We start from the raw sequence: 14,681 nt of genomic DNA, 5'->3' as shown, positions 1-14,681 counted from the left end.
TAGTGGTAGAGATTCAAGTGCAAGAACAGAGGTACCTCAGTCTTGGTCCTCTCTTAGAACATCATTTGATATCTGAAAATAATAATAACTACTACATCACACTTTTGAATCAAATACCTATATTGTCATTTGCTCAAGTATTATTAATAGTTTGTCTTGTTTTTAACGTATTACTAAATACCAGTTTTTGCTGGTATATATACAGGGAGAGACAGGAATAGTCTTTAAGTTTATATGACTTTTTAGGAGCAATTTACATTAAATTTTTATATTACATTAATAGTTATTCTTAAGACACTTCATCCTTCTGTGTTTTTATGTCTATGCCTGGCCTTTAATAGATGTTCAAATATTTATTTATAAATAACTGAAGTTCTAGAGATTATCCTTAAGGTATTTTGCCAGAAAGAGGAAAAAAAGTCTAACCTTAAGTTTATGTGACTTTTTAGGAGCAATTCTGATCTCTCAAGGCCCATTTATGTGCTGATATTTATGCCTCACCATAAATGAATGAAGCTCTTGATTATCCTTTGTGATGATTAAAAAACTAAATATTAGTTTGAGGCTAGACTATAACAATGTTGTAGGCTCTCAGCCTCCTTATTTTGTGAGTTTATTTTTAAATTTTCTCCTCATTTTAATTTTCTATTTGTATTTCTCCAGATTTTATAGTCTTATTTGCATCTGATAAATGTGTCTTCCTTTTACAAGCCCCCTCATATCCACTTTTGGTCTGAGGTACCGTATATAAGTGCCTAATGAGTACACAGTGGGCATAAATATTAATTTTCCAGTTTCTGGTTGGTGCTTGAGTTTACTGTGAACAACAGTGGTACTTTAAAATATGCTACATTTCCCCCTTATTTTATCCCTCTCCCGAATGTAGGAGCTGGTACATATACTACCTCTTCTTTAAGTACAAAATCTACAACCACATCAGACCCTCCTAATATTTGTAAAGTGAAGCCCCAACAATTACAGACAAGCAGCCTGCCTTCTGCAAGTCATTTTTCGCAGTTAAGCTGTATGCCTTCCCTTCTTGCCCAGCAGCAACAGAGTCCACAAGTCTATGTGTCTCAGTCTGCAGCAGGTAAGATGTTTGAATATAAGGAATTCAGAAATGAAGACGTTTTAATGCTTTTTTTCTCTCTTCCCTTACCTTTCAAGCTTAAATATTTTTTGATCTGCTTTGCAAATTTGTTTCCTCATAGAATTGAATGCTGTCTCTCCTTGACAAGCATTCTGGGGTTCGTAGCAATTGTTTCTTACACATATGTTACATATATAGTAGACATATTGGTGTCCAGTACAGTCTATATCCATGGATTCCGAGTCTACGATTTAACCAACTGTGGATTGAAAGTAATTCGAAAAAAATGTTCACAAAGTTCCAAAAAACAAAACTTGTATTTTCTGCACACAGGTAACTATTTACATAACATTTACATTGTATTAGGTATTATAAATAATCTAGAGATGATTTAAAGTATATGAGAGGGGACTTCCCTGGTGGCGCAGTGGTTAAGAATCTGCCTGCCAATGCAGGGGTTTGAGCCCTGGTCCAGGAAGATCCCACATGCCACGGAACAACTAAGCCTGTGTGCCACAACTACTGAGCCTGCGCTCTAGAGCCCGCGTGCCTAGAACCCGTGCTCCGCAACAAGAGAAGCCACTGCGATGAGAAGCCCGTGCACCGCAATGAAGAGTAGCCCCTGCTCGCTGCAACTAGAGAAAGCCTGCGCACAGCAACAAAGACCCAGTGCAGCCAAAAATAAATAAATAAACAAATTGGAAATAATTTTTAAAAAATAAATAAAGTATATGAGAGGATGTGCTTAGGTTATATGCAAATGATATACCCCATTTTACATTTGCAGGTTTTGGTATCTGGGGGGTGGTCCTAGAACCAACCCTCCACAGACAACTGGAGTCTGTTATCTGAAACCTGACAAATTGATGATAAAGTTCATGAGGAAGAATAAACCTAAGAACAACAAAGAAGAGAAAAAATTATTTATTGGCGGGGGGTAGCTTGTCCTACTAAATGTCACAATGTTAATCTGAGTTAAATAGTAAATAAGCATTTGAAAAATACTCGAGCTCACTAATGATTTAAATTCAAAGTAAGAGGACAGTGAGGCTATTTTTTGTCTTTCCATGTGGGAAATATTAGGAAGATTGATAATACCCAGCATATTTGATACCTACTATCTATAAGGATCCACAGGTATTATTAATAGGCTCTTAAAAGTACATTGCTAGTGAGCATATAAATGGGCAGAATTCTTTTAGAAAAGTATCTCAGAATATTTTGTGTGTTATACATAGTCACTGTAGTAGCAGTTTCATAGTTGGGAACCTTATTGTACAGGTAAACCTGCTTATTAATCAGAGATATATGTATCAGGGTGTTCATTCATTGCAGTATTGTTTATAATGATAATAAATTAAAAACAACATGGGAAGTTCTCCCAGACATACTATTATATAGGAACAGCGTAATACAAAGTAGTTGAGTATAAACATAGAGAAGAAATCTGTTAAGAATCTATACCAGATTCTTTCAATTATTAAATGTCAATTCTTGTGAAATATTTTGCTAAATTCTAGTTGGTAGATTTAAAATTGGAGTGGATTAGCTGGTAAACAGGTAGGTTCATTTTCAATTTTAGTGGATACTCCAGTGGCAGTGTATGAGAGTGTCTATTTTCGTCAACCTTCACAAGTTCTAGAGTTTCATTGTTTTAATTTGCATATACCTGTCTGAAAGAAGTTTTACATCTTTTTGCATTTGTATCTTTTCACATTTCTAGTTTTTCCTTGGCTGTATTAATTTTCAGAGGGCTCACTTTATTTGAAATCTGCATTTTGGGTTTTTTGTTACTGTTTGGAAAATTCTGAAGTTTAGACACTCATTACTGCTTGTTTTTCCTGCCAATCTGTAGCTCAAATCCCAGCTTTCTATATGGACACAAGTCATTTATTCAATACCCAACATGCACGATTGGCTCCACCATCCTTGGCTCAGCAACAAGGCTTCCAACCAGGTCTCTCTCAGGTAAGTATCACAGGCTTCTTCCAGTCTATATTTGTTTCTTTGCATTTTTGTGGTGTGATGTGATAGTATTTGGGGGCTCAATGTAGAACTAGTAATGGATTGAAAAGAAATTTTAGATGTTTACATTTGGTTTTGTTTTAAAAAGGAACTGATACATAGCATTAATCTTTTGTTTCATATCTCAGATTTTTATTTTCCAGGTATTGTCATTTGTGTATATGGTGTTGTTCATATATTGTTCTTTCATTGCATTGCAGCCAACTTCAGTTCAGCAGATTCCAATCCCTATTTATGCACCACTGCAAGGGCAGCATCAAGCCCAGCTAAGTTTGGGTGCTGGACCTGCTGTTTCCCAGGCTCAGGAACTATTCAGTTCTTCACTTCAACCATATAGGTAAAAGCTTTAAAATTATGTATGTGATGTTGGAAAGAATGTAATTGCTGAGCCTTCTTGCCATATCCTTTCTACTCCCTCCTTCCCCTCCAAAACACGATGACCCTCTTATAAACTACATTAAATAATTGTGTTGAGTATGTGTCATGAACTTCAGCCTCTGGTAATTTCTGTCAGTCTTTATTGAACAAAGTGAAGCCTCAAAGCGTCTTGAAGAAGAGGCTAACAGCAGTCCTGTAACAATTAGAAACCACAGGAAATAGCTGCTAAAGGACCTGAAAGTTTGAGTGCCGTCTCGCTGCTAACAACTCTTAAATCCAGGCCTGCTCTGTGTAAGAGCTGAGGCGTGGCAGATGACATTACAGTATGTAAGGGGGCAGAGACCAGGGTGGAATATAATAAAAGCGAGAGAGTAGGGTGTCAAACAAAGAATAGAAGTAGTGGTGATGAGTGGTGATGCTCTGTAGTGTAGAAGAGACCATTCTTTTGAAAGATTCACTACTGTCAGTTATCTTTGCAGATAAGCAAGTAATGAAAACTAATCTTTATTGAACTTCTTTATACATGATAGTTATTCAGCCCTTTACACACACTAACTTATTTAATTTTCACAAAACCATATAAGGTAGATTAAATCATCCCCATTTGACATTCGAAGAAGTTGTGGGGGGTTTTTTTGTTTTGTTTTTGGGTTCTTTGGTATTTTATCCTAATGTTAACACTGCAAATAAGTGGCAGAGCCTGGATTTAACCCAGGTGTCTCTCATCTCCAACTTAATGAGAGTGGAAGAGTGGGGTAAGAGTTGAATGACAGCAGTGATCATGGCATAACTCAGTCATCATCATGATATACCTGTCATTGATACTCATGGTAATGGCCCTAAACAGTCAAAAAGAAAAATAAGGGACTTCCCTGGTGGCGCAGTGGATAAGACTCCACGCTCCCAATGCACGGGCCCGGGTTTGATCCCTGGTCAGGGAGCTAGATCCCACATGCATGCTGCAACTAAGAGTTCACATGCCACAACTAAGGAGCCCGCCTGCCGCAACTAAGGAGCCCGTGAGCGGCAAATAAGGAGCCCGCCTGCCGCAACTAAGACCTGGTGCAACCAAATAAATATATAAGTAAATAAATATTTTTTAAAAAAAAAAAAGAAAAAAATTCCTTTCAGGACATTTACTGTAAAGAAGGTTGCAAAACTAGGCATTTCCTTTTAGAAATTTGCTTTTTAAGTGGTTCAGGTAGAATGTCCGTACTTTATAGATTAAACTTGACATCAATTGATACAGCTCATTTCTTTCAGATCACGTTTTACTCCTAAAGAAGCTAGGCTCAGCTAATCAAACTTTCTCAAAGGAACAGAGTTATTAGTAAACTTAATAAATGTGGCTCTCACTTTCATTTTTTATTAAAGATTATTAAGTAGAATTTAGTACATCTGTATAATTATATAGTATGTTTTATTTTCTGGTATTACTCCGTCATACCAGAGTAATGGTATGGTATGACAGTTTGGTTTGGTTATTCCAAGAAATTCTCTCTCACTACAAGTAAAATTACTTACCCCAACTGGAATTATAGGCAGTCTCTTTCATGTTATTAAATTTGAGGTTATCTTGAAATTTGTGGTAAAAATTAAAATTTTAAAACCAGTAGATTTAGAAATAGCAAATAGATTTAATCTCAAAACCAATCTCCTTTTAATTGGTACTGGCTGTTTGAAACATTGTTGAAAAGTTTGCAACTTTTCAGCTCTGTTAAAAAGAGTTCAGTAATTAATTAGTAATGTCTTCCATAGACATGGGAGATGGATTAGCAATGCAATTCTGTATTTGTAACCCCCATTTTAACAATTGCCTTGGAAGATGTACTTTTTAAGACCAGACCTGTTCAATAGAAATATAAGCTGTATATGTAATTGTGGCAAATGGCTACTTGGAAGGCACCAGTTTCAACTTTGAAAGTAGTTGTTTGTATCCCTACCACATCATTCTGCTGTTTCTTGTTCTGAACCTAACTAGCATAGTGTTTATGAACAGGGAATCCTTGAATTAATTTCTGCCAGGACCGGGGTAGTTTTAACAGTATGCTTATGTTTTACATTTTATATTTGAAACAGATTATAAGTGGACATTGTAAAGATTACTTGTGACCCTAGACTAGTGCTCCTGCTTAATGGGTTTTGTTCCTGTCGCATGTGTAAAGATTGGACACCTCCGTCCCAGAAATAATAGGGCAGTCTGAGGTTAGATTTCAGCATTGTATTTTTTTAAAAACCTTTCAGATTTCCAGTACAGTGTTATTAACTATAGTCACCATGCTGTACATTACATCCCCATGACTTATTTTATAATGGAAGGTTTATACCCTTTGACCATAATACTGTGTTGCATATTTGAACATTGCTAAGAGAATAGATATTAAAAAGTTCTCATCACAAGGGAAAAAAAAATGTGTAACTGTGTGGTGACAGATGTTAACTAGACTCATTGTAGTGATCATTTTGCATATATACAAATACCAAATCATTATGTTGTACACCCGAAACTAGTGTCATAAGTCCCTTATACCTCAAGTAACAAAGCAAAATTTTGTGGGTAATCCTGTTGCTAACTACTACTCTGCTTCATTCCATAGAGGTCTTGAGACCTCTTAGAGGAAAAATACATATACATGCATATGTATGTATATATGTATATATACACACATATATGTGGAAGTAATGAAATACAAATAACGAAAGTCAGAGCTATTGGTGCTATAAATTTGAATAGAATGTCAATACCAAAGAGAAAAACAGCAGATTTGGTTCTGAGCTGGCTAATGAACACATGAAAAGAGAATTATTCTCATTGTTAAAGAGAAGGAAATCTTACCATTTCCTCAGGAAGAGCAAGACTTTTCCCAGAACTTTTACATGGGGAGCTTTGCTGTATACAGGGCTCTAAATCTTGAAACAAGTGCTTTAGACACACTCTGCCTCTTTAATTGTGCTGATTAGAGTATTTGGTCATTTGAGATACTCATTCTTAAGATTCCAGATAGAATTAACTTCTAACACAAGCCTTTTCTCTTTAATACTTCTGTAGATCTCAGCCAGCCTTCATGCAAAGCAGTCTATCCCAGCCATCTGTGGTACTTTCTGGTACTGCCATCCACAACTTCCCAGCTGTCCAACACCAGGAACTTGCCAAGGCACAGTCGGGTCTTGCCTTTCAGCAAACTTCAAATACTCAGCCTATTCCTATACTGTATGAACATCAGCTGGGTCAGGCATCAGGACTAGGGGGTTCCCAGCTGATTGATACACATCTTCTCCAGGTAAGGCAGGAGCTAGAATCATGCACTGTCTTTGTATTCCTATGCAGCAAATTATTTAAGAAAACAGTTTTGAAAGAAAAAATGTTAAATGACGCAGTGGAAAAAACAAGATCTTCCTTTCTATCTAATGCTAAAATTCTTAGAGATTACTTTGAAGTCATGATCTTGATATCTGAATTGAAAAATATTTCAATCTTACTTCTTACAAAATATTTTCTAGGCTAGAGCGAATCTTACCCAGGCTTCAAATCTTTATTCTGGACAAGTACAACAGCCTGGTCAGACAAATTTTTATAACACTGCCCAGTCACCAAGTGCTCTCCAGCAGGTAAACTATGGCATGGTAAATTTCCTCAATTTTCTTTACTATTATTGTTGTTGTTGCTGCTGTTGCTGTTGCTTTTGTTATTGTTGGGGAATTTAAATAGAACCAAGATGGGGAGGTGGTGCAGTGGTTTCGGACTTCTCTCTGAGGTGTCTAGGAATTCCATGGGGTCCACTAGTAGTGGGACATGTTTCAGTCCTATACCACCCCTCTTCTCACCCCCACTTCAATCCGTTATGCTTTTTACCTCTTTTTAACATGGATTTCTGGGTAATCATTTATTTTAACAAAAGATTCCACACATGTAAAAATTTGAAAACCATTGTCCAGGATATGCAGTTACATGTAAGTGTGATAAATGCTTTACCCATTCGTGCTAGAGGTGAAGGAAGACCCTGAAGACCACCACACCGGTTAATATAATACATAGGACTGGGTTGCAGAGTTATGACAGAGTAAAAATGACAAACACATTTCTAAAGTATATGAATGTAATAATTTTCAGTGAAAAATGTATATTTTTATGAAACTATCTCCTCTGGCAATGTCATTAATCAGCTTACTCTTTGAAAGTTGGTGGAGGGCTGGAGGAGAGAGGCAAGCCATTAGTCATTTTCTCATAACTGTTTTTGGTGGGTATTTTAGGGGGTGAGAATTCAAAAAATATCACCATATTGATGTTCAAATTAAATATTATTTGTATGAAAACTGAAAGACTATTTTTTTGTCAAAGCTCATTTTGACCACACCTGAAAACAGTATAAAAATGTCTATTATAAAAATGAACGTTGTAACTGCTTTCTTAAATTGTATATTCATGATTTTATTGTATTTTGTGGTTATTAGGCATGTACTATGGATTAATTCAAAGATAGTCATAATTATTTTATATGTATAGCTTCTCTACTGCTAATCTGTTTTATTGTTGCACATTTAATAAAAGAATGGAGATAGTCACTAAGCAAAGTATTTATATGTGAAATATATTAATAGATTGAAGTATTCTGTTTAAAACCTTACTCAAAAGTATTTAAAGAGTCATGTATAATATATAGTAAAAGGGATATACATACAACAGGTCTAAGCAAATTGTTACAGTTTCTGTTTGCTTGTTTTCTAGGTTACAGTACCTTTACCAGCCTCCCAGCTTTCCTTGCCTAATTTTGGATCCACCGGGCAGCCTTTAATTGCTCTGCCTCAGACTCTTCAGCCCCCATTACAGCATACCACCCCACAAGCACAGGCCCAGAGCATGAGTCGTCCTGCACAAGTAAGCCAGCCTTTCAGGGGATTAATCCCTGCTGGAACACAGCATAGCATGATCGCAACCACAGGAAAAGTAAGTGAAGAGAAATTTACGCAGTTTCTTTGAGAATTTAAGGCCATGAGTTTAGATATATGCATCTGTGTAGTCTATAAAAATAAAATGCATCAGTTTTTACCACCCTCCAAGAAATGTCAAACTCATTATACTTACTTTTTATCTACTCTCTGTTAATGTGTTTGGTCCCCTCTGGTTTTTACCTAATAACAAAGAATTCATAAATTTTGTGGAGGAATTTTGTACTAAGGTTCTTTGCCCTTTGCCAGATGAAGTTATCATATATAGAATACTAAACACAGAACTTTAGTTTATGGAATTGCAGAAATGTTAAGTTTACTTTATGCTCTTTCTCAGATGTCTGAAATGGAACTAAAAGCCTTTGGAAGTGGCATTGATATAAAACCAGGCACACCTCCCATCAGCGGTAGAAGCACCACACCAACGTCTAGTCCTTTCCGGTAAAATGGGCCTTTACATTTGCTTAGAGAATATCCGAATAACTGAGCACCATTTGTTTGTTAGATACTTAATGCCACTTTTCCTATAGTAAGTATAAGACATTCTGATAGTTTTACCAAAATGTTAAGCTATTAAATTATTAAGAACGTATTTGCTATACTCTATTTTAAGAAAAAAAAATTTAACCCAGGGGAAAATCTAGCTAGTGTGCTTTCTCACATCTGCATCTCCAGTGTCTCTTCATTACCACCATAATGTTTGGTAACTCACCTTGGTAAATTTTCATCAACTACAAGTATGATGAATCTACCAAGAGCAATGTCTCTAAAAATCTAACAGCATCATTTATGTGGCACTACCGTACTGACCAGTGATGGCTTCTTTCCAAGGGCTACTTCCACAAGTCCGAACAGCCAGTCCAGCAAAATGAACAGCATTGTCTATCAGAAGCAGTTCCAGTCAGCCCCTGCCACTGTGAGAATGACACAACCTTTTCCTACACAGTTTGCACCCCAGGTGGGCAGATATAAGTGAGAAATGAGTATTATTTACTTGCAAGTGATTGCTAATCTGGCTAATTCTCTGATTTTATAATCTTGCCGTATTATAACCAGTTTAGAAACAGTTTTTAGTAAATTTATGACATTCAAATATATTCTCTACAATTTTTAGCTAGACACAAGTAGTAACCATATAGTTCTAAAGCAGACAATTGAAATATAGTCAAAAGATTCCCCACACAGCTCTGATAGTTTATTTCAGTCCTGATCCTTTTATCTTTTTGAAGGTGACTTTTCAGAGAAGGGTCCCAGTGCTTACCGTTTTCTAGTTTTAAAGTTGGGGGGGGGGCAGTTTTGGTTTTTGTTTTTTTAATATAACTATATGTAGTTGAGCTGGAAATTCTAAAAGGTGTTCTAATGTATATGTAAAAATGTTGGCTTCCCTTTGCTAATCATATGGAAGGACTAACTAAAATTGATAAGCACTCTCATATATTTGTTGAATTAGTATTATTTTCATTTATCTTCAGATTATATTTGGTATAGGTATGTGCCTTTTCTGCAGTTATATCTTTTTTTAAAGATATCCTAATTAATAGCCTTTCTGTCTCCCCTTCAGAATTTGTAGCTGAAATGCTAGAACCAACTGAAGTGCCATAGCATGCTTTGCCTAATTTTTCTGTTAGATTCTCCAAACATGGCCCATTTGTTCTTGGTCCTTGTAATAGAATGGCACAAACCCATACACTTCCTTTCACTGACAGAATGGGCACAGATTTACTCTGGGATAAGCCAACCTGGTCTAGTTGGCAAATTTTTTCTTTTTTTAACAGTTCAATGTTGTATGTTTTGTTTTTTTCACTCAGATTCTCTCTCAGCCTAACCTGGTCCCTCCATTGGTAAGAGCCCCACATACTAACACCTTCCCAGCGCCTGTTCAGAGGCCACCAATGGCACTGGCCAGTCAGATGCCTCCTCCGCTGACCACAGGCCTCATGAGCCATGCTCGTTTGCCACATGTAGCCAGGGGTCCTTGTGGATCACTATCTGGAGTCAGAGGTAATCAGGCCCAGGCTGCGTTGAAGGCTGAACAAGACATGAAGGTTAGTACAGTGTTAACAGCCAACAGAGCAAGAATCTGTCTCTGAACCATGTCTTAAGATGCCTCTGGACCCATAACTGCATATCCAGGCATTCATTGTCTTAGCAGACTTAACCAAACTAACTACTTTTATTCATCCTACCCCGCCCCCCTTTTTTAATTTCTTTTTTTTCTCCCTACCCCCCCGACACTTTTTTCTTTCTTTTTTTTTTTTTTTAATGTTTTTTTTGTTTTTTGCAGCTAATAGTCAGCAAACAAGTTAACATTTTAAACTCTGTGGCCAAATGAATTACTTACAAAATAAATATTTGAGGGAGATATAAGTTTAGCTGCCACATTTTTTGGAAGAGCAAATAAGTAATATGAATTATTATAGGCTTCCCCATTTTCTTTTTTTTTTTTTTTCTCCCTTTCCACCCCACCCCCATCCCCCCATCCCAAGATATAAATCATGGTTATGTGAAAACTCTGGAATGGGTGAGGCATGTTACCTATCTTGATTTTTCTTCCTTCATGAGTCATCCAAGTATAGTTTTCTTCTCAGACTGGTTTCATACCCTTTTTTTTTTGCCTGCCGCCTGAGGCAGCCATATTCCACAACAGATTGTGTAGTTGTAGATGAAGAACTCAAAAAGCACTTTGGGATCCTTCGTGATAAAAGGCGCTGATAAACTTGAGGTTTGCTAATGCAGAAGGGTGCCTTTAGGAGTCTGTGTGGGGACAGTTTTTATAGCATAAACCTTACCTGTCTGCCTGTACAGCTAGCTGAATCAATTTATTTCTGTTTCTAGACTTAACTTCAGAGGTCTTAATAATTTTGCCAATTTTGTCACTTTATATATCAGGTCAGACGAGAACAAAGAAAAGCTTACTGCTTTCAAATGGGAAATGTCCATAGTAATGCTTTACTCTGAATTAGAAACATGTTTATGACAATCCTGTTAGAAAATTCGGTTGACTGAGTAAAGTTTCTTTCTGGGTGGATATCCCTTGTTTCTGATCCTGAGTAATCAAATTTAAAGACTGCCCTGCAGTGAAACGCTTGTTAAATGTTATCCACTTTTATTAAGGCTGTGTGCCTAGGATTTCCATCCATTCATAACTATTAAAAATACTAGTATGTGTAGAAATCTTTGGAAACCATTTGGCCTTGGTTTCCAGTTCTCTTGCCTTCTTGGCACTTGATTTTCATACATCCCCATGTTGGAAATGACATTAGAGCTTAATAATGAATGGGCTGGGGAAGGATACAGATTTCATGAAAATTGCTTCAGAACTTTGAATATAGTACAGGTACCTATAGAACATGAAGGGCTTTTGTTATATGCAAGAGGTGTAGAAACTTTAGTTTTAACTGTGTATGTTATACAGTGGTATAATTTACAGATTGACGTAAGTATATTCTGTGGGGGCACAGAGTCAATAAAACTAGGAAATTATTTTACCAGCTCAGAATGTGGTAGGAGCTATCAGAACTTAGTGATCAAGTGAAGTTGTAGTTACTAATTTCTGATGCTCTTCCCCTGCAGAAGAGAGCTGTGGGAAGAGGACTCAGCCACAAGACATTTGGTCCTAGGTGTTGGTAATGCCACAATATAAGTGCTTCCTTTTCATTTTATTGTAGACCACATATTGATAACTAGAAGTTTTAAGTATTACATATATGTTTTCAAATTTGCAAGCAGGCTCCCTAAATAAAATTTAATATCAATAAGCTTTGTTCCAGAAAAGATACAAACCAACAACAATTTCTATTTTATTATTTGATAAAAGGGCAAACTTTGAAAAGATGGTGGGAGGTGGTCCTGTTCTTTTTATTTTTTTTTATTATTATTATTTTTTTAAATCACATGGAATGTTTTCAAAAATAAGAAGAAATCTATCCATTAAAAGCCGAAAGATCAGTAAGGTACTTTGGGGCCAAACCAACATGGGGAAAACTGATTTGTGATTGGTAAAAGAATTTGAACTGAGCTTGATTGACAAGCTTTGATAATACTGTAGCATTTTCAGTTGTTGTTTCTCATTTTTTAAGGCAAAGCAGAGAGCAGAGGTTCTTCAGTCCACGCAACGGTTCTTCTCTGAACAGCAACAGAACAAACAGATAGGAGGCAAAGCCCAGAAAGTGGACAGTGATTCAAGTAAACCTCCTGAAACACTGACCGACCCCCCTGCTGTCTGTCAGGAAAAAGTAGAAGAAAAGCCACCCCCTGCACCCACCATAGCCACCAAACCTGTTAGAACTGGACCAATCAAACCTCAGGCAATCAAAACCGAAGAAACAAAATCCTGAAGGCTGTGGGCTATTGCAGGGGGTTGGGGGAAGGGAGAGGGGAAAGAGGGAGGATGAAGTCAGATAATGCCAGCAGCCAGAGGGGTAAAATGTTCTCTGACATTATCCTGTCCAGAGCTTAGAGGTGCACAAGGGACATAGGAGCAATTTACACTGACACACAGCTGCTGCACCAGTAAAAATGAGGCTTTGCCAGCTTGCACCTACTATATAACATGCACTCTGTTGACGGCCATGCATCTTCAGTCAGAAATTTATATACGAATACGTGCACACATTCCTTGAGTGCATATAATTTAGAACTAAAATCCTTATGGTTAGATGAAACACCAGAAATATGAGGGCAGTAACATCACAGAGGAATAGCTCAGCCTGAACAATGCGATGATCCCAGCTATGACATCAGATGTGGTTTCTTTGCTCCGCTTATGTTCTTTGGATATGGTTATAGCATTTATAGGCTTGGTGGTGAAGAACAGAAGATAACTGGTGCTGGATAGAGGAGCCTTATTTTTTATTATGGCAGCTTGCTATTTTTGTAACGTGGTGATTGAGTTGAACACAATCAAAGTACAGTAACTGATCTCCCCTTCTTCCTGAATGAGTGAGCAGATGATGAAATATTGACGTCAGCGTCCTTGAACATATCCAGGTGGACAGTGTTTGGCTACCGCTTCTGTTTGAAAAGATGCTGTGTTTTGGTTATGGCCCAAAGGTTTGATGTGCTACTTGGCGTCTTCTTTCTTCCGTGGAGCTCTTACCGTTCAGACACGACAGAGTTGGTCAAATACTAGTTAGGTTGAACCTTGCTTGCCTCTACTCAGTCATCTTTGTATGAATCCAGTAGTTTTTTGTTTATTTTTTAAAACGGTTTTTAGCTGATGTTCATAAAGATCATTGAGTACCTAGAACTGTGCCACTAAAGAAAGGAAATCCTATCTAAGAAGGTGTATTTCTGTACCAGAGCTGTGTTATAACCATCCTTTGGGCCCTCTGCTGGAAAAGTAGAATCAAGTCTCAAATAATGCCTTTTTAATTATATCCTCTAGTATTATAGATGTAGGACAGTACTGTATCATACCTCTGTGAATGTAAAATATCTTGTACCTGCTTTATGATACGTAGTAGTGACCGTGCTTTATCAGATCTGTTTTTAATGACGTTATTCTAGAATGTTTTCTTTCCAGATGATAATTGAGAAGCTAATTAAAAAAAAAAAAAATGGTGCCAGGTACCACAACAGTAACAGAATTTGCTGTTTTCTGAGGTTTTGTTTTTTACCTTTTTTTTTTTTTTTTTAATGGAGTGTGCTGGATGTCTGTATAATTGTGTTCAGATGACTGCAGAACCTGGAAAAGCTGTTGCTGCTCTTGATGCATAACATACTGCTATTGGTCTTTTTATATAAATAAATAAATCTATCTATATATATATATACATATATATATAATTTGAATTTTTGGAAACTTTAGCTGTGCTGTCAACTTTGGAGAAGTATCCCAGTTGTACCGTGTTGGGTTGGCATTGTACAGAAATCAACAGCCATATTGGTCTAGAAACGTTAAACATAATTTTTTCCATTTGTACAGGGGTAACGCACTGTATTAAATATGTAAGGTCTTATCTACATGGGTTTGATTACAGAAACTAATAAAGTATTCTCTAAATAATGAGTCTTGGAGCTTCTTATCCACTCCTAAAATCTGAAGCAAGAAGGCTTGTCACATACCAAAAAGAGTGATCAAGACTACATTATGCTCTAGGAAAAAAATTGTCATCCCAAAACTTGATTTCTGACTTTCCAAAACTATAAAGCTTATTCAATCAAAGTAAAGATTGTTTTAGAGGATAATGTTTATGGCTCCTGTTCTCAAGGTAGCCATACTCCTGTTGAAAGCAGTCTG

At 36.8% G+C, this 14,681-nt stretch overlaps 1 protein-coding gene across 13 annotated transcripts in view; it reads left to right on the top strand.

Annotated features, from left to right (window-relative positions):
- The window catches only part of PRRC2C (proline rich coiled-coil 2C), a 100,054-nt gene extending 85,607 nt beyond the window's left edge, over nucleotides 1-14,447 (top strand). For 6 of the 13 annotated variants that reach the window (XM_082343728.1, XM_082343729.1, XM_082343734.1 and 3 more), the window contains 10 exons: nucleotides 887-1,090; nucleotides 2,946-3,058; nucleotides 3,316-3,452; nucleotides 6,543-6,774; nucleotides 6,995-7,117; nucleotides 8,220-8,438; nucleotides 8,778-8,881; nucleotides 9,272-9,398; nucleotides 10,249-10,485; nucleotides 12,520-14,447. In XM_082343728.1, coding sequence (XP_082199854.1) covers nucleotides 887-1,090; nucleotides 2,946-3,058; nucleotides 3,316-3,452; nucleotides 6,543-6,774; nucleotides 6,995-7,117; nucleotides 8,220-8,438; nucleotides 8,778-8,881; nucleotides 9,272-9,398; nucleotides 10,249-10,485; nucleotides 12,520-12,777 — 1,754 coding nt within the window. In that variant the 3' untranslated portion in view covers nucleotides 12,778-14,447. Of the gene's footprint in view, nucleotides 1-886; nucleotides 1,091-2,945; nucleotides 3,059-3,315; nucleotides 3,453-6,542; nucleotides 6,775-6,994; nucleotides 7,118-8,219; nucleotides 8,439-8,777; nucleotides 8,882-9,271; nucleotides 9,399-10,248; nucleotides 10,486-12,013; nucleotides 12,067-12,519 lie in introns of all 13 variants that reach the window. The other 7 variants (XM_082343731.1, XM_082343733.1, XM_082343735.1 and 4 more) reach the window with 6 other exon arrangements.
- Nucleotides 14,448-14,681: the final 234 nt, after the last annotated feature.

Source organism: Balaenoptera borealis, assembly GCF_965194805.1.
Source record: "Balaenoptera borealis genome assembly, chromosome: 1".
NCBI lineage: Eukaryota > Metazoa > Chordata > Mammalia > Artiodactyla > Balaenopteridae > Balaenoptera > Balaenoptera borealis.
This window is presented reverse-complemented; position numbering and strand designations above follow the sequence as displayed.